At 35.4% G+C, this 20769-nt stretch overlaps 1 protein-coding gene across 8 annotated transcripts in view; it reads right to left on the bottom strand.

The window, feature by feature from the left end:
• Positions 1 to 20769, bottom strand: part of OSBPL8 (oxysterol binding protein like 8) — a 95589-nt gene that overhangs the window by 42768 nt on the left and 32052 nt on the right. For all 8 annotated transcript variants that reach the window (XM_058191186.1, XM_058191187.1, XM_058191182.1 and 5 more), the window contains 5 exons: positions 19863 to 19899; positions 15079 to 15210; positions 8673 to 8743; positions 7001 to 7087; positions 2453 to 2554 (listed from right to left, as the gene is read on the bottom strand). In XM_058191186.1, coding sequence (XP_058047169.1) covers positions 2453 to 2554; positions 7001 to 7087; positions 8673 to 8743; positions 15079 to 15210; positions 19863 to 19899 — 429 coding nt within the window. The remainder of the gene's footprint in view (positions 1 to 2452; positions 2555 to 7000; positions 7088 to 8672; positions 8744 to 15078; positions 15211 to 19862; positions 19900 to 20769) is intronic.

The following is a 20769-nucleotide window of genomic DNA, read 5'->3' on the forward strand; positions in this document are numbered from 1 at the left end:
TGTTCAGATATCTGGTAACTCTTTGAACGGATGCCCTGAGCAAATCTCTCTAACTCTAATTCCGAGTACTGCTGTAGAAATAAAAGGAACGAGCCTCTTCGGGACGATGTGGGGGCCTGAGGAACGAGCCTCTTCGGGACGATGTGGGGGCAGGGGAATCTGCCCGGTGGCTTCAGCGAACAACACGGTTCGCAGCTGCTTCCCCCTCTGGCTGCCCAATGGGCAGCTCAGGCAGACAATGGCCCCAATGACTTCACTCCCCAACAATGTGAGGAGCCACCGCCACCACCTAAGTCCTCTCTGTATCTGGGAGCCCCTAAAGCAAAACATCCCTCCTTTCCAATACCGCTGCCCGTTGGCCCAATGCAATTCGCAGAGCCGCGTTTCAGGCAGCGGCCGGTTTCCCTCCAATGTGCTTTGGTGAACCAGTGAGGAAAGCATTTTCAGGTGGCAGCGCCAGCCGCACGGCATGCTTTTGGATTCGGGGAGGAAAATGCTTTGCTATGCTATGCAAAGCACTTTCATCCCCGAATCCAAAAGCACGCCGTGCGGCTGGCGCTGCCACCTGAAAATGCTTTTCTCACTGGTTCTCCGAAGCACTTTCCTTTGCAACCCTAACCCCGCCCCCATTCCCTGCTATGCTATGCAAAGCACTTTCCTCCCCAACCCACCTGCCACCTGAAAATGCTTTCTTCCCTGGTTCCCCGAAGCGCTTTCCTTTGCATAGCATAGCAGGGAATGGGGGCAGGGGGTTGATCGGTCGTTTGAAAGGGAGGGGGAAGTTTAACTGCATGCGCCGTGGTCGGTGTGGGAGGAGGAGAGGCGGAGGAGCTGGGGGTGCTGATGCTTTGGCCCTCTGCCCTCCACCCCCCGGCTGCCCCAGATAAGATCTCCACCATCAAGCTGTTTTGAGAAGGTTGCAGATGGCTTTGTAGTACTCGCTAAGCTGGCTCTTCAGCCACAGTACCTGGCACATCTCCACCAAGCAGTCCTTGCAGAGGATTTTCACTGAGGAAAGAGCCAAAGCCGGCAGCGTCCAGGAAGCCCCTCCCCTCCCATCAGCCTGGGTCCTCCCCCACTTCTCTTGTAGAAGTCAGCCACAACCTCCGAGACCTGCTTGATGGTGGAGATTTTATCCGGGTGCAGCTTCCCCCTCCCCTTCAAACAACCGATTAACTCCCCCACACCCATTCCCTGCTACGCTATGCAAAGCGCTTTCCTCCCCGAATCCAAAAAGTGCAGCTGGCGCTGCCACCTGAAAATGCTTTCCTCGCTGGTTCACCAAAGCACATTGGAGGGAAACCGGCCGCTGCCTGAAACGCGGCTCTGCGAATTGCATCAGGCCAACGGGCAGAGGTAGAATTCTTTTTTTCTTGTTTTCCTCCCCCAAAATTAAGGTGTGTCTTATACTCTGGTGCGTCTTATACACCGGAAAATATGGTATGTAGAAAATTATATTTTGAATAGTAACATTCTAGGTTACATATGTCATTGACCAGTGTTACTTAATATTTTTATGATATGAAAAAAGCATTAATACTAAACAGCTTGGATTATCTGATCCCCATATTACATTCACAATCATCTCTTATTTATTCATACTATCTGTCAGGTTTGTCCCAACTTGAGCATTTAGAAAAAAAATAAAGACCATTGGCTCCATATTTGAATTGAAAAGTTCACTTTTACAAAAGCCAAGTGATTAGAGCATAAGCAAAGCTGGATCTGAATATTCCCACACAAAGCCTGCATTTTTCCTTTTTCCCTGGTTTTCCCCTCTTGGCCAGTCAGTCAGTGTCCAATGATATTTGAATTAGATGTTTTGGGAATGGCCTTGAGGCTTAGCGCCTTTTTGGTGGAGTTTCGCATTCCGTTCTCACAGCTCCACCCTTGATCAGCCGGTCTATTCCGGATTGACACTTCTGGTTCCTGTCACCCTGTCATTTCCCCATCCTAACTCCCCAATCTCTCCCTCCTACCATATTTTATGGCAGGATGCAAGCAAAGCAGAGTATGCTGAAGATGGCAAATCTGACAGCATCACTGATTTCTACACAGTGAAAATCATAACATTTTACACCATCACATGTAAACAAGAAAAAAAAAGAAAGAAAATGTGCAATAAGGAAACTATTTTTAAATTTCAGTACATCAGTGATATTTCAGATGCTTGTTATTAAGGGGAATAGCTTTTTGTTAATACCATATTTAACATAGGGAGATTATCAACACAATTAATCACTGTAGATTTGCTGTAACTATGGTAACCATGTTAAGGCAAACTAAATCTCTCCCTGGGTTTCTATGTATTGAATATTAAACCTCTGGGATACAATTAATATATTCCCTGCTAGTAGTAAACAATAGCAGTTAAATACAATTTTAATTCTTTTGTTTTCTTGTAAATTAAACATTCAGCAATTACAGCTTTTCATTTATCTCAATTTCTCACCTTCAGCCAATCAGCCATAACAATGACTGATGGGTCTGTGATAGTGCTAAGTAATTCTTTTGTAGCTCTTTTCTTTTCTTCCCTGTAATTTTTCTTTTGAACCTGTAAAGAATGAATGAGAAATGAGGAAAAAAAGCAAATAAATGGAAAGAAACTAGTGAATCCAGTCAATTTGAAAATAAAAATAAATGTCCAACTGAAAATTGTTAAAATACAGAAAAAAATCATTTAAAAAAGAAGAGAAAGTACTTAATGAAAGAACTTACTAGAAGTTCTTTTTTCAGGCAATTTCAAATAAAAGAATACATGGTTTTAATTTTCAGCTACAGTCATGGCCGAAAATGTTGGCACCTCAGAAATTTTTCCAGAAAATCAAGTATTTCTCACAGAAAAGTATTGCAGTAACACATGTTTTGCTATACACGTGTTTATTCCCTTTGTGTGTATTGGAACAAAACAAAAAAAGGCAGGAAAAAAGGCAACTTGGACACAAAACTCCAAAAATGAGCTGGACAAAATTAACTTAATATTTCGTTGCACACCCTTTGGAAAAAATAACTGAAATCAGTCGCTTCCTATAACCATCAATGAGCTTCTTACACCTCTCACCCGGAATTTTGGACTACTCTTCCTTTGCAAACTGCTCCAGGTCTCTCTTATTGGAAGGGCGCCTTTTCCCAACAGCAATTTTAAGATCTCTCCACAGGTGTTCAATGGGATTTAGATCTGGACTCACTGCTGGCCACTTCAGAACTCTCCAGCGCTTTATTGCCATCCATTTCTGGGTGCTTTTTGACGTATGTTTGGGGTCATTGTCCTGCTGGAAGACCCAAGATCTCGGACGCAAACCCAGCTTTCTGACACTAGGCTCTACAGTGCGACCCAAAATCCTTTGGTAATCCTCAGATTTTATGATGCCTTGCACTCAGTCAAGGCACCCAGTGCCAGAGGCAGCAAAACAACCCAAAAAAAATCATTGAACCTCCACCATATTTCACTGTAGGTACTGTGTTCTTTTCTTTGTAGGCCTCATTCCATTTTCGGTAAACAGTAGAATGATGTGCTTTAACAAAAAGCTCTATCTTGGTCTCATCTGTCCACAAGATGTTTTCCCAGAAGGATTTTGGCTTACTCAAGTACATTTTGGCAAACTGTAGTCTTGCTTTTTTATGTCTCTGTGTCAGCAGTGGGGTCCTCCTGGGTCTCCTGCCATAGTGTTTCATTTCATCTAAATGTTGACGGATAGTTCGTGCTGACACTGATGCTCCCTGAGCCTGCAGGACAGCTTGAATTTCTTTGAAACTTGTTTGGGGCTGCTTATCCACCATCCAGACTATCCTGCATTGCAACCTTTCATCAATTTTTCTCTTCCGTCCATGCCCAGGGAGATTAGCTACAGTGCCATGGGTTGCAAACTTCTTGATAATGTTGCGCACTGTGGACCAAGGCAAATCTAGATCTCTGGAGATGGACTTGTAACCCTGAGATTGTTGATATTTTTCCACAATTTTGGTTTTCAAGTCCTCAGATAGTTCTCTTCTCCCCTTTCTGCTGTCCATGCTTAGTGTGGCACACACAGACACACAATGCAAAGGCTAAGTGAACTTCTCTCCTTTTTATCTGCTTTCAGGTGTGATCTTTATATTGCCCACACCTGTTACTTGCCCCAGGTGAGTTTAAAGGAGCATCACATGCTTGAAACAATCTTATTTATCCACAATTTTGAAAGGGTGCCAATAATTTTGTCCAGCCCATTTTTGGAGTTTTGTGTGACATTATGTCCAATTTGCTTTTTTTCCTGCCTTTTTTTGTTTTGTTTCAATACACACAAAGGGAATAAACACGTGTATAGCAAAACATGTGTTACTGCAATACTTTTCTGTGAGAAATACTTGATTTTCTGGAAAAATTTCTGGGGTGCCAACACTTTCGGCCATGACTGTATGTTTACAATTTATCAATACAAAGGTTCATTTACATGGACTCTAAAGTATGGTTAATCCAAGGTGAAAAATCTATATGCTTTCAAATTGTTTATATAAATACATAGGTTTACCTAGATTCCACATTTATCAGGAATTATAAGCACATACAATTTAAGTATATTTGAATTTAACAGAATTGTCTGCAGTATCTTCTGTAAGTTTGAGGATCACTCCTTGAATAGTCTCTACCACCAGTTTATTGCTGGTTTCACTTAACTGTGTGCTTATCCCTCTTATTTCCTCTTTTTAATAAAGGGATATCCCTTTCTGAATTATGAAATCTAACCTCAAAGATGATTCTAGCAATTCAATTACAAAAGCAAGCACTCTAAAATATTTCTAAAAATCCTTTCAAAATAAAGAAAAATTCAAAATTCAAAGGAAAACGATAGCCCTCAATTGTACATATGTGATTGTTCTATACCAAGCAAGACACTTATAACGTTTCTACAAACGTAGACAGAGGATGAATAATTTTATATTCTTAACACATCATAGTTTATTCATCTGTGGTGTTAATATTATCTGTGAGTGAAAATGGAATGTTTTTCATAAATTTGGTCCCTTTAAAACTATAGGTTTCTATGGCTAAATTAGCAGCTGACCATAGATTTCTTTCCCTTCTTAAGAGAGAATTGTTTGTGGCCTTTCTGAGGTGAAAAAGTCATATCCGATTTTACTTCAGACAGCAGATCTCACAAGTTTAATTTAATGAATAAAACTGGTACATATCCTATCTGCAGGCTTATAAATCTAGTTTATATACTACCAGGTTTCTACACCCTCACCCCCCATCCCCCACCCCCGCCAAAATAGGGGATTGAAATATTGCCTAGCTAGCTGCTCTATGCAAACAATGCAGTAATCCTCTCCAGAACATCGCAGGACTTAAAAGAGCCTTACAAACCTTTTTCCAATTTTGTAATCATGACAAATTGGTCATAAACTACCAGAAAACCAAGGTTATGGACCGCTAAATGAAGGATACTATGTTCCTGCTGCAATTAACCTTTTCCAGGCCAACTCAATAGCACAGCTTCTTTATGGAACCCTGCTCAGACCCGTTCTTGTTTTACACCTTTAGAAAGAGTTCAATCCAAATTTATTAGAGCAATTCTCCAGATGCTTCATTGTTTGTGCTTTAAGTGCACTTCTACTCCTGGAGAACAGAATTGATAAAGGTTGAATCTGTATAGCTTCTTTAAATATTTGGCTAAAACTTAATTTCTTTCCATTAAGGCCTTGTACCATCCTCCAAGATAAATTCTCCTCTTCATGGATTAAGGCTGTTGAGTTCAACCTTGCTAAACTAGATTTTCTCTGTCCACAATTAGACTATAACCAGGCAAAACAAACCCTGAGACAAAGGATAGAGGATATAGTGAGGCAAGCAGACAGAGAAAGCTCCACTGTTTCTGACTCCAGATTATATTAGATATACTGTCACCCCTGACAGTTATTTTAGCTAGTTAGAGATAGTGAATCATCGGAAAGTCTTTTTGCTTGCATGATGTCATGTACTCCCCTCAACTGTCCCGGAGGGCAAATACAAAAGATTCTGTCCCAGTGATTCTGGAGAGATGGAAACCTTTGGACATGTTCTTCTTCACTGCTCTTTTTATATAGACATTTGAACAAAACGTATTTTCTTATAATTAATAGGTATCCCTGCCTGTTCTGATACCATTTATCTTCAGCGGTTGCTTAAAGACGAATGGATTGTAATCATGGTGCAGGTAGCTAGATTCTGCACAGCAGCACTAAAGATTCATCAGCACTTGATGAATAATCCATCATAACCATTTTATATAATTAATAATGCACCAAATCTTTCGATATTATCACCTTGTTGTATTTTAGTATCTAATAATAGAATAGAATTTTTTATTGGCCAAGTGTGATTGGACACACAAGGAATTTGTCTTGGTGCATATGCTCTCAGTGTACATAAAAGAAAACTATAGGCTTTCACAATTTAAAGATTAATATTACATTATAGTTTAGGACACACTCCTGTTTATGTGCAACTGACAGATAGGCTGCCAAATTATGATTTTAACATAGATTTTATTTGTTATTTTATTCTAACATTTTTAATTAGACACCCTTAAATATTTTTAATTCTATTGGTCCTTGACTGTAATAAATATTTGATATGATACAGCTTTCTATAATGAAAAAAATAGTTAAGAATATGTTGCATAACTTTTATATGCCATAATTATGTGAGAACCAGTTTGGTTTAGTGGTTAAGGCACCGGGCTGGAAAGCACGAAAACATGAGTTTAAGTCCTGCTTTAGCCATGAAAGCCAGCTGGGCGACTTTGGACAAGTCATTTTCTTTCAGCCCAGCTCACCTCACAGGGTGGCTGTTGTAGGGAAAATAGGAGGAAGGTGTTTCGGATACGTTTGCTGCCTAGAGTTAAAAATAATAAAGATGGGATACAAACAAATAAATAATATTTGCTGAAGCATCGTAGTAGTTTCCAAATATACCATTAATTGTGTTATGGGGCAGATGTAATATGAAGATTTGGGTATTCTAATACTGAAAATAACTCACCTTAAGGGACTCCTTCTTTGTGAGTTTGGTAGTGGGAGATGAAGCAGGGATGTCCTTTTCTGATCCATTATATATCTTAGATTCTGACTGAAAATACAAATTACACAAGAAAACTATGAAAATGCTTTATTTCACCATTAACATAAAATCTTCTATAAATTTATCAAGCTTCATATTTTTAAAATAAGAGATAATGGTGATTTCAATATCTCAATTCCAAAACTGCCAGTTTCCACTTGATTAATTTTATGTGAAAATGGGACACATTTCAGATAAGAAATCCACCATTATTTATTTCAGAGAAGTTAATTACAATTTATTAAAAAAAAACTAGTACTTCTGAACAGTGCTTAGCAGTCTTATCAAATAACTTTTACATTTGTCTTTGAATAATTGTACAAATGTACCAATAAACTTTCTCTGCTAAAACCTAAACACAGAGGTAATTCAACTTGCTATTTAACAAAACTACTTGTGATATGCAGGATACTCAACTTACTGTGACGTAACCTGTTAACAGAATGCAAAAATTTAATTTTTAACCAATAACTTTTGAAAAAAATTAAACTCAATTGAATGGAATAATTAAATGTAGCAATCTAAACCATGTTTAAGATTAAGCTATTACTGAAAGCTTCCATAAGTAGCTGCCTTCCCATTACCTTTAACTGAATAGGGGCAGATACTAGTAAAAATGAGGGGACTAGGTAGGAAATCAAGACTTATAGGAGCAAGTAGTTAGAAAGAAAAGAAAAGAAAGAAAGAAAGAATAGGAGAAGCCATTTATCTTCACTTCTGTCTTACTATGATTCTAGAAAAATGCATAAGAGTACATGTATTTTTCTAGTCATTACTATAAGAATCAGATATAACTGGTACCTCGGTACTCAATTGCATCAAAATTTGTCGAATTTGATATTCAACACATTTTGATGTGAAAATGTTGTCCCAATACTCATCTTAATTTGGTACTCGTCATGCTTCAGAAGAAACTGGAGGACAGCCATAGAGGATGGACAGGAAGTTGGCCATGCTGGGAAGGTTGCTAACATAGGAAAAGGGACAGATAGGAAGTTCTTCCCGGCCAAAACAAAGTGTTATGTGGTACATCACAATTTGTTGGCTACTTGTCCTTTTTAGTACTTTTTAGTAATTTAGAACCAATTAAGCATGAGTATCAAGGACCCACTGTAGTACCAAATCTCCCTCCCCCCCCGGTTTCTGGCAAATACCTTCTACAAATGAAAAGAAATGAAAAAGGTCTAATATTATTCTCTGAATAGGACTTTGCTATTTTTGAATTTAATAATTCTATTGTCTTTTTCCTTTTAATTCTTTTCCTGGTTAGACACAACATCCCTTCCGCTTTTCTTCATCATGTTTTTCTCCAACCCTTTCTTTCTCCCTTTATCCAGTACTTTTATTCCTTCCATTTGTTCCGTAAACATCTTGTTTACTACTTCTTTGCACCTTTTACTCAGGAGGGACTTATATAATGACATACTTGGTACGCCTTTGTATATGACAGAGAACAGTTTCTCTGTGTAAATGAAGACAGATAATCCATTGATTTTACAAATGTCACATGCTTAAACTAAGGCCATTTTTTATTTCAGAAGGAATAAATACATCTAATTGGTAGGGTAAAGAGACTCACAGTAATTGTACTTACCTTACTTTTTGACATTGATTGTGAAGAATCATCTTTATTTTGTGAAGCATCATCTTTCCCTCTATCAAAACCTTTAAAAAATTAATGAGCTTAAAACAATTTCTACACAATAAAATTATAATTGCCAAGTATACTTTCTTTAAAGACAAAACTATTAAATTCTGACTAAGCACATTAGAAGCAACATTCAAATATCCCAATGGTATCATAACAATTTAAACCTCTAAAATATTGTTTAGCAATAAACACTGTGTGAGTCAACACCTACCCAAAAGGTATTGTTTTTATTTGTTAATATTGCACCTAGTAATGCAACCTACTTTTGTGACAATATAAAAATAGAAAACAAACCTTGAAAGACTGGTGAGAGTTCACTGCATCCTCCAAATGAAGCATTCCGGACAAGCTTTCGGCTATCAGTTCGTGGAGAAAGTGAAACCCCAGCACTTAAAGAAAACCTACGCCTCATAGGACCTTCTTCCTTTATGAGTTAGTTGCTTTCTATAATTATTCTTGTCATTCATATGGCTGGTGGTAATGAGAATGTTGCAGAGAAAGCAGTTGCAATCATTAGCAACCCACAAGTAAGAGAGTCATGTATGTATTTGAAAAAGGAAGATGGTATTTAAGGATGTTGGTAATAATGTCAAGTTGTTGCCATTTCTCTATCAGTAATATTTCCTATTTTAGTTAGTATGTTCTGACACAAGCTTTTACTCTATACTGTTTTGAACTTATGGAGAATTGGCATGACCAAGTACCTCAATTGACCAAAATAATTCTTCTACTACCTAATCATTCAGATATTTTAAAGCACACATAGAAAGCTATAATGGGTATATTTCCAACATTGTGAAAGAAAGCGGCAAATTACAGTTTCTAAATAAAATGAATTTCTCAATAAAAGAAAGTCTTGCATTTGTAGCACTTCATCTTTAATAAAGTGAACCAAATAGCAAACCAAAATTTCTAAGAATACTAGATCACAAAAAAGTTTGCTGGAAAAATGTCCATTGCTTCTTAAAATAATATTATACAAATATTAATAATACACATTGAAATTTATATTTTAGAAAAAAAGTAATTTATTATTAAAACAATTATCATTCAATAATAGAGGTCCTTGCTAATTTCAGATAAAAAGACATGGCTTTTGTATGAATATTTCAGATTGGAATAATTAGCCTGAAGAAAATACAGAATCTTTCAGCTTTAGGAGGGTTTTTCCCCCATTAAATAGTCTGATATATTTTCAACATGCAGGTAATCACTAAAAGTAAACTATTATGTTATGTTAAATAAATACAAATCAACTATATTTTAACAGAAATGTAGACAGCACTAAAGATAGTCCTGGACTTACAACAGTTCATTTAGTGACCATTCAAAGTTACAACGGCACCGAAAAAAGACACTTATAACCATTTTTTAGTTATGACCTTTTCAGCATCACCATTATCATGTGATCAAAATTCAGATGCTTAGCAATTGGTTTATATTTATGACTGTTGCTGTGTCTCAGGGTCATGTGCTCACCTTTTGTGACCTTCTGACAAGCAAAGTGAATGGGGAGGTCAGATTCACTTAACAACCAAATTACTAGCTTATCAACTGCATTGATTCACTTAGCTCTGGCAAGAAAGATAATAAAATGGGGCAAAGCACATTTTAACGAATGTCTCACAACAAGAGAAATTTTGCCTCCATTACGGTTGTAAGTCGAGGACTACCTGTATATAGATAAAATTTCTCAGTGAAAGTTTAAATAGCTGATAATTTAACTGATTTAGATGCTGATCATCTAAATTGCTTATTTAAGTGACAAGGATGTATATAGTACTAAAGAATAAAAAATATGTAAGAATGCGGGTCGATTACAAACAACTGAAGGCCCCCTTTTAATATGTACTGAGTAGTCAATTTTGCCGCTTTTCATGCAAAACATGACATTTTCAATGGATCAGCTGAACACACATCATCTGTATATTACTAAAACTCTCCTATTTGTGTGCAACCTTTAACTGGAAAAAAAGTATATCAGAGAGCAACAATTTTTGAATCAAGGTATCTCAAATGTGCTAACTTAAAAAATGTGTTCAAAATCCGGGACCCATGATTCCCATGGAATTGAAACTTGGCAAATTTTATAAAGCATTTTATGATATAAAAATAATCATAAAGCATTTTATGACATAATGCAAAATGTTATAAAACATTTCTTGTTGTCCCTCCTGATGTTATGCTATATGGTTCAACATGGACTATTTTTGATACATCCCTGAATGTCTTCCTAAAGTTTTATGAACTTTTGCAACGAAGGCAGTAAATTAAAAGCTCTGCCATTGTTGAAGACATTGAGAAATCTGCTATGCAAATATCTCAAAAAATGACACAATAGATTGTCTGGAATTTTTAAAAGCTCTGTCTTCCATAACCACTGTTTTTTTCTGCCAGAGATTTTGGACAAAGGACAAATTCTTAATATTCTGAGATTAGATGGTTTAAAACAGGGGTGTCAAACTGGACCCATCACGCACAAGCCATGCCCACCTGAAATCTATGAAGGGAAAACACATCACGATATGTCACGTGACAGCAATGTGACACCACGAGTTTAACACCCGTAGTTTAAAAGAATGAACACACACATACACATTATCTGTATGCTCAAAATAAAAGCAAAATATCTAAAAACTTGTCCAAGATAAAACTGAGCTAGCAGTTTTTTTCTAATCAGTTATTTCATAATTCAATCAAAAATCTTTTAGTTTTTAAAAATTTATTAACCACCATAATACATAGTATTACTTCAATATTGAAGTTCACAATTAGTATTAAGACTTAGATTTCAATATCACTGCTTCTCTTATATGTTAATATATTCCATTTACTAGAAGTGAACAATTGTTTTAAAGCAATAAGGAACATAATTCACATTTTCTGGCATCATGAGAATGTATCATAATTTCAAATTACAAAGGAAGGCCAACCAAATTCAGCCTCTCCCCTTCCTTCCATAACTACAATATTAAAAGGATACAGGACAGTGCTAAGAATTCCCCATCAAAACCTGCTTTTATTCCTGTTTTACACTTCATTTCTTATATTATTTCTATAAACTAAACTGTGTACAGAGCTTATAGCACTATAAAAACTAACTGGAGCTATGGTAAATCTCATTTCTTTTGCATGTGACTTTCATACCATGTTCTCAGGGATGGTCTGTAATGGGAAAGTACTATCTGAGAAAGTTCACAAATTGCAGCTTTGTCATTATTATGATGACACACATTTATAACACAAAGAGAGAACCTGTTTCTAGAATAGGAATCTAAGGCTTGTGCTAGATGTTACAATGGAAACAATGGTTTCCTTAGTAACACTGAAGCAGGGTGGGTGAATAACTTCAGAAAAGAATCTGTGAGTAGTATTGGAGCAGTAACACTTAATATACTCTTTATTCACATAAACTACAATTTTGCTTATCCTAGTAATTTTCATCAGTATTTCCCCCGGCAATTTGAGAAACTGAAAATTCATCTAAAAGAAAATGGAATCTACCAGAAAGTATGTAATGAATATAAGGAGCAATGGTGGTAGTGCTGGTTAAATGCCTTGATTTCTTCTCAACTGACTATGCCAATCAAATGCCCCCCCAAATTTCATTTTAGTTCTTCTGGCAAACATCCTTAAACACATTTTGATAGTGTGATCAACAATTCAAAAGGACATGTTCAACAAATAATAAAATCAGCTATCTACAAAAGGCATTGGTTGAAGGCACAACACTAGAATAAATTACGTATTACCAACCAATAAGTATAGAATTGTTACTTTTGTAAGCAATACTAGTATTTTCTACAATCACCAAACTAAATCTTTACTATGGTCAGAGACTGCCATATCTGCATTATAGATGATATATCTATGAAGAGTATAAATCTCCATTACTGTAATATTTCTTTAGCATGTTATGTAATAGGACTTGATTGTATAATCCTCCTCACTTTACAGTCAGAAATTGTACAGCTTAGACTTCCAGTGATGTGAGGAGAACCAATTTTTTTGCAGAGGCTTTATGGTTGCTTTCGGCAGTTGGATGAGAGAAGGGAAACTATCTGAATTGAGCAGTTATTCCTTTGGAATATTTAATGGTATAATGGATTCATTTTTGATATGTAAATAAGGAGTTATTATTTTTGGTAAAGTTGAATAGTTTTAAATTTTTTTTTGCAATGTTTGACTGTTAAGAGAGGGATAAAGGGAATTTAGACTAAATGGAAAGGAGGATTGTATTCTTATGTTATTAAGTATTCTTGTTAATTTTTACTGGGGCTTTTTGGATTAATGAGAACTAAAGATTTAGAGATGCGTTAATAGAAAATAGAGTGAAGTATGGAATGAAGAGGTATTTGGATATATTTTAAAAGACAGTGATAAACTGTTAGGGAAATGGTACACCCAACTTCTTAGGCAGCTTAGACAGACAACAATTTATTTCTGCCTTACATTTTGAAAGAATGTAAAAATTATCAAGATAAAATATTTACATCTAAGAATGTTAAAAATAGAAGAATAAAGCTTTTTTTACTAGAAGAGTTAAACTGTAATAAAGGAAGCAATGTATGATAGCAATAAGCCACAAGTTAAGATGCCAAACAGATTCGTATGAAGAAATATTCACTGAAGGGCACAGGGTAAAGCTTCTTCACTATCAAAATCTCATTGTAATTTGAAGAGAAATGCAATTTTAAACTTAATTTTTCTCTCTATTCTCAGTAGGTTTTTTTTTAACCAGCAACCATGGCAACTTATAAAATCTATATATAAGAGGGTTTTTTTCTCTCCAAAATCTAATCTAGTGTTTCTCTTTTTAAAAATACTGTCATTGGAAAAGCGTAGGAAATGTTTTTCCAAACCACATTCAATTTTTTTCAGTTATGTAAACATCCCTGTGGAACATTCTACCCCTGGAGGTTAGAACTGTCTCTGCCCTTTTGGTTTTCCAGAAGGGTATTAAAACTGGCTTTCCCTATTGGCCTGATGCCCTGAGGGAGGGAGATCACTGCTGGAGGTAGCTGGAGTTGATGGAGTAAGACAACCTCATCACTGTCCTTCCATCTCAAAGCTCTCCTAATTTAGGTTTTAATAATATTTTAATCTAGTTTTAATATTTTATTTATTTTTTAATTGTTTTGTAACTTAAAAGCCATCCAGAGTCACCTTGTAAGCCAGATGGATAGCATAGCATAAAAGTTTAATAAATAAAATAAAAATAAACTACATAAATTTTCAGAAGTGTTCCTAAGAGGATATGTGTTCCTAAGAGGATATACACATGCAGAAGACCTCTGAAGGCACTTGAAGCAGCCAAGTCTTTAGTAGAATGAGGCTGTCTTGGACAATTCAATGATTGGCTTCAGATGGTTTATCAGTTACAACACACCATAAATAAAATGATTCTCCAAATTATTTGCAGAAACCTGTTAATCGTCATTTATGCCGAAGAGTTCCAAATGAACTTGAATGAATTCGATATGATAAACTTAGGAGAAAAAATTCCATTTAGAAAACAAAACATTTAGTATTTTGCATATACTGAAACCAAGTTTATGGCTTAATGAGACTAACTTCCTTCAGTGCATAACTGACTAATTTGCCCTACAGTAGGCTGTGAGAAGATTTAACACATTTATATTTTTAAATCAGTCAGTTTTATATATTATAAACTTTAGATTGTGATGTGTTGAATAAGCTAAGTTTATAAATGATAACCAATGTGGATTCAGACAACATGACAAATCATACTCAATCACACATAAAAACGAAAGCTTCTGAAGTCTTTCTTGTGTGAATACTGGAGCAGATGAGACAAGGCTGAGTTCAGTAAGGTATGATTTAATTGACATCTAAATTCAACTCTTATAAATAATACTTTCCTACTTTTTGTTCATTTAGTGAATATCTTGCTAATTTAGGAATATTTTGTGGTATCTCCTCAGAAGTAACATATCAAATTTAATTTTGTAATAACAGTCTTAAAGGTACAACATATCTATTTCCTAGTTCAACCACTACATTTCCACCTTCCAATGAAATATATATAAGAAGTACATGGAAGCCTGCTGATAACTATCAAAGACAGCTTAATGAACTGATACAGTATATCAAAAAGGACTTACTTACACACTCAGCATTTCCCATCTCCTTTATTATAATTAAACCAAGACACCTTTAACCACATTTTTTTCAAATTAAGAGAAATATCTGTGCTAATTTCTGGGCAAGATACAAAACTAAGTTATGGTTTATATAACATAAAATCAATTTTCTTGAACTGGTCACATGTACAGCAAGTGTTGTAGAGTATTTTATTTAATACTATATTCAACAAAATGGCTCTTACCATGGCCTTGGCCTGGGCTGAAAGAAAGTTGGTGTAATTCTTTGGTTGGAGTAAGATACCCTTCTTTCCCGTGACGCTGACTCATCTTCCCTGGAGTAGAAGTATGAGATTCATCACTGCTTGCTACTGCAGCTGTAAAATAAACATAAAAAATGAGGAATTATAATATTTCACAGAATATAGTAGAAATTGTCTCCACCCTAAAGAATTTACGTGGTAAAATGCAACATAGAAAAAGGAAGGAAATGAAGGCTAAAATAAAAAGGCAAATAATATGTGATTCCCTCAGCTACATATTGTAAAACTGATTTGTAATAAGGCATATTGAGGAAAAAGTTTCTTTGTAAAATATCAGGTTTAAAGATCATAGTTTAAGCAGGATTTGAGAATGTATAATTTACTTAGAAAGGATGAATAAAGAAGTAGTAGACTGTTAAAATGGTGCTGAAGCTCCATCAGGAAATATAAAAATAGAAAGAAGGGAGAACATAGTTTTAGAGTGTTTTGAAAACAAGACAATGATTTATGTTCAACAATGGTAAAAATAGAAATAATATCCATTAATATCCACTCAGAAAGTTTAGAAAGTCGAATGGTTTTTAATATTTAAGTAGAAAAGTGAGATAATTTTAAATTATTTGATTGAAAAATGTTCAACATAAGGGCTACATGCTTTGCTTCTAAATTCAGCTCCTCTCCCTTCCTTTTAAATCATTGTTACAAAGGTCTGATTAACTGGGCATGATATCTTTGGTCTAATACATCTGGAGAGCATGAAAGAAGAGTAACATGGGATACCATGAAGTAATTGCAACATGATTTCTTTTCATATTATAGTGGTAACTTTTCCATGATCTGCAGATCCAATTTAAATCATTATAAAAACATAGCATTTTAATCTTGCTTCATATCATTATTTTCTGGTATCTTTAAAGTGAACTTTCCTAAAACTGAATTTCTGAAAATATCAAGCTGTATGTATATAATGTATAGTCATCTTGCATACTCAAAAATCAACTCCCCTCCTTTCTGACTACCAATTCCAAACATAAATTTCCTTAAGCAATGTGTTGAGATTCTAAACTAAAATGCTAGATTCTATAGATTTATTAATCCAAAATTTAATTCCCAAATATATATTTATTTTTGATTTTTTTAAAGATGTTAATCCTCTTTTTCTCTCAATGTAATTGCTTGATAATTTTTCCTTCTTCTGATATTTTACAGTCACAGTGCCCTCTAGAGATATTGTTGAAAAATGTAAGCTTTCTAAATTCTCAATTACTAGATTGGGCTCCACAGATGGAAAATCTCACAGCTCTTGAAGCTGTCATGCCTAATACAATCCAGGAGCCCTATTTTTAACAATGACTAGCAAATTAAATAGTAGAAGGGAAAATGTATTTGCAGATAAAGCAACCTGCTCTCAGTCTACTTTGCAGAGCCTCTCCTCTTTCTTTTCAGTCTCATCACTGCACTGCACTGTCACTGAAAAGTAGTCGAAGCAGAGTAAGTATACAAATTTTGGGAGTCTATGAAACAAATTATTCCAGGGAAATAATGATTAAAGAAAAGGACTAACCAGATCACTTTATTCTTCATTCTTACATTCCCCTAGAATTATCTTGACATGTTGCTCTTTGTATTTCACATTACCAGGAAAATTGTAAGTTTTGAAATGTCACCATTTGCACAAACCTAGAGTATGTATGATTTATAATATTTCTTTTTAGAAATGGACTAAATGATAGATAAAGCTAAGAGTAATGCACAATGTGATGGCAGGTGAGGCTCTGAAGTGAGTCAATCAGGGAGGTCATCTCTTTTACAAAGAGAAATTCACAATTCAAAAACTCAAAAGAAGGCCATGGCAAACCTGTAGTCCTGAAGGGCAAGGCTAAAGAATTTAGTCAAGTTTGAGTGCCAGATGCCTCTCTAGAAAGAATATGTTCTTCTAGCTACCGAGAAAGCACTTCCATGAATATACTTGTAGGTGATGCCATGATCAGACCAAAGCATAAGAGAGTACAGGTAGTCTTTGATTTAAAAAGAGTTCATTTAGTAACTATTCAAAGTTACAACGGCACTGGACAACGGAACTTATGACCATTTTTCACGTTTACAACTGTTGCAGTATCCCCATGGTCACATTTTCAAAATTCAGACACTTGACAATTGGCTCATATATATTTGATGGTCACAGCATCCTGGGATCATGTGATCACCTTTTGTGACCTTTTGATAAGTGAAGTCAATGGGAAAGCCAGATTCATTTAACTACCACATTCCTAACTTAACTACTTTAGTGATTCACTTAACAGTAGCAAGGAAGGTCATAAAATGGGGCAAAACTAATTTAAAAGATGTCTCACTTGACAACAGAAATTTTGGGCTCAAATGTGGTCGTTAAGTTGAGCACTACCTGTACTATCAATGATGTTGCCAGGATTAAAAGAACTTTACATTTCATTTTATGTATGTACAGGCGTGTATTTATATAATATGCATTTGTTCATTATATTTTGTCAGAGTGCACACAGTGTGACTATGTGAGACAACCCAGGAGCAGTAACATCAAACAGAGGTTTGTAATAATAAATAGTGGTTTATCTCTACAAAAGAATATACATACATGTACTAGGCAAAGGTTAATCAATCAATGAGCAATTTACAACAGGGAAGAGAGAGAGAGAGAGAGAGAGAGAGAGAGAGAGAGAGAGAGAGAGAGAGATGCTCCAACAGGGCCTCTTTTATAATAAAGTCTCTTAAAGTGGTAACAGTCAAATAACCCTGTTGACTCATTACTACCATTGTATCATCATTAGAGCACTACAGCAGCTGGTCAGCTATTAAATTATCATTACCCTGACATATTTCATTTTACAAAGGTAAATATAATTGGAACCTTAAACTTAAGTATAAACCAAGGAAAATTTGAAACTGTCAAGTGGAAATGAAGAACACTAATTGAAAACAGACGACTAGATGATATACTAGTAAGGACATGAGGCCATACAAAGAAACAAAGAGGCACTGATACTGTAGATTAGGGATGTCAAACTCAAGGCCCGGGGGCTGGATCAGGCCCATGGGATACTTAGATCTGGCCCACAGGGCCACCCTGGAAACAGCAAAGGACTGGTTTGTGGTGCTTCTGCCAGTGAAAATGGAGCTCAGGAGGGCCACAGATCACCCTCCTGAGCTCAGTTTTCGCTGGCAGAGGGTTGCAGCATATCATTGCAGCCGAAAACAGAGCTTGGGAGTCAGTTTTTGCTGGCAGAGCGCTCGGGCCACCACATGCACCCCTAACATGAGTGATGTTGAGCTGGTCACACCCACCCTGGCTAGGCCCACCCTGGTCTCCCAAGGTCAAACACAACCCTGATGCGGCCCTCAATTAAATCGAGTTCGACACCCCTGCTCTAGATGGTCCTTGTTAAGTATATGTTCAGTTACAGCCCCATAAATGACATTGATTTTTGCTGACTATTAACTAATTCTAAAGGGTATAATGAGAAGAATCCTACCTGTTGGAATTAGTTAATATTTAGCAAAAATCTATATTATGCAAGTTTATGTCATTAAGAGACAATGATACAAGGCATTCTGTGGCAAACTGTAGGACGAGCAAACAAAAGGGAAATAGAATCACTAATAATGTTGAGAAATGGAAGAACCCAAAGTTACAGGAAGTGAATTAGGTAACTGCAATCATATGGAGATACATATAAAAAAACATTCTTTATGTACTATCTATTCATTTTCAAGCAACCTAAATGAAATCTCCACATCACTGGATGAGCAATGTGTCTGAATCAAATAAACTATGGAAAATAGTTTAATTCAGTCCAATAGGATTTTCCTTTTTAAAAGTAATTTTTGTAGTTGGACAACCCATACATTGTTGGGACATTGTTTTGGAGTTATTTCCTTACCTAAACTGAGAAACAGAATGAACGAGGGTGGGTTAAAAAAGCAGTTGGAGAGGGAGCCAGTTCCTTTTCTTATAGGAATCTGGCAAGGAGCATTGGAAATCTCCCTTCCCTTCCCTTCCCAGCAAGCAGATAATTTTATTTTATTTATTTAGTGATGGCATCTATAGAGGTCATGCAATCATTGATATACAACACTAATACAACACATTAGATATACACATTATATATACAGACACAAAAATTAATTTAAATAAAGCATCAGCAAATATCTATATACTGTATATGTATAAAATATGTGGACAATACATGAGATAAAATATTAAATTAAGGTAAAACCATGATAAAATCATTATAATATGGTGTCATAGAGTCACAATAGGATAGATGTCATAATTCAATATCTAAAGATGTTAAACATCTAACTGCTTCTGGTATGGCTGCAATTAAGATCATACTAGGTGTGATGGCAATCCTTTATTACAAATCTGTTCAGGGTTTAACAGTTATTATAGTTGCATAACAAAACTGTGTCCGCAGGCACATTTTCTGAAAGTTGATAAAAAAATTACCATTTGATGTTTCTTTGGATATTCCATATGTCCTTGAGGAAAGCATATATTTGTCACAATAGGTTTTATAATTATTGTTTATTATTATTATTTTTATTATCACTATTTAATCCTGCTTTTTATATCACTCAAGGCAGCTTACTTAATATTCCTGTCTCCTATTTTATTCCTTTGTTTCTGAATGTATTAAATAGTCAGAATTTGTTAATAATATGAAATGAAGGTATGGCCCTATAAAAAAATAGCCCTTTCAATGTTCTTGCAGAAACTATTTACTTACTTGAAGTTCCCTGCCATTCTTTGATCTCACCATGATGCTGGAGGTACAGTGCAATTGAGTACGGAGCATGGCAAACGAAAATATCCAGGCCAAAAGGAAAAGAGAAGGAGGAGGAACACAGCAGATATAACAAAAAGAAAAGAACAAGGAAAATAGCAGGTTAGCTTAAAACTAAAAAGACAACATGCGTATCAAATCTGATAGTATTTTTTTAAAAAAAATATTTAGCTTCAAAACAGAGGAATTAATTTTTTTTAAAAAGCATAGGCAAGTATATTTAGCAAAGCTACAGTAATTATTAGCTTATTATTATAATGGTAATGCTAATAATACTATTTGGAAATTCGTATTTTTCCTAAAGTTCTTTTAATTTAATTTTAATTTTAAATTAATTTAATTTAATTTAATTCATCATATAATATTCCTGCTCCAAGTGTTACCTGTCACAGGAAATTAGGACTGAAGCATAGCTATACCTATTTTTAGAAACTTGAAAGAAAATACTTCATCAAGGGATAAAGTTAAAAATACATCCAATATATATTAAAGATGAATGAATGTATGAACGAATGAAAACAAGCACTTTGCCTTCAGTTTAACAACAACCAAGTCACTGTTGCTACTTGTATATATATATATTTGTTGCACCAAATTCAGCAAGTGAAGATGGAAATATTATAGATTGAATAATTAAACTGGAAGAAGACAGAGACCACTAAATGGAAGCAAAACACAGGCCATTAAACAGAAATCTTCCAAATATGCAAACCCTACAATCCTACGTATGGAGAAATAAGACACTTTTCAGTTAACACCAACCACAAAATACAAACCCCCAAAACCTGAAAAGGAATTTCTTTGTGAATTTCCAAAGGGTATAAAGAAAGAGGAACTGATAACTGAGGGA

This window comes from Ahaetulla prasina, chromosome 7, assembly GCF_028640845.1.
Source record: "Ahaetulla prasina isolate Xishuangbanna chromosome 7, ASM2864084v1, whole genome shotgun sequence".
In the NCBI taxonomy this organism is placed as follows: Eukaryota; Metazoa; Chordata; class Lepidosauria; order Squamata; family Colubridae; genus Ahaetulla; species Ahaetulla prasina.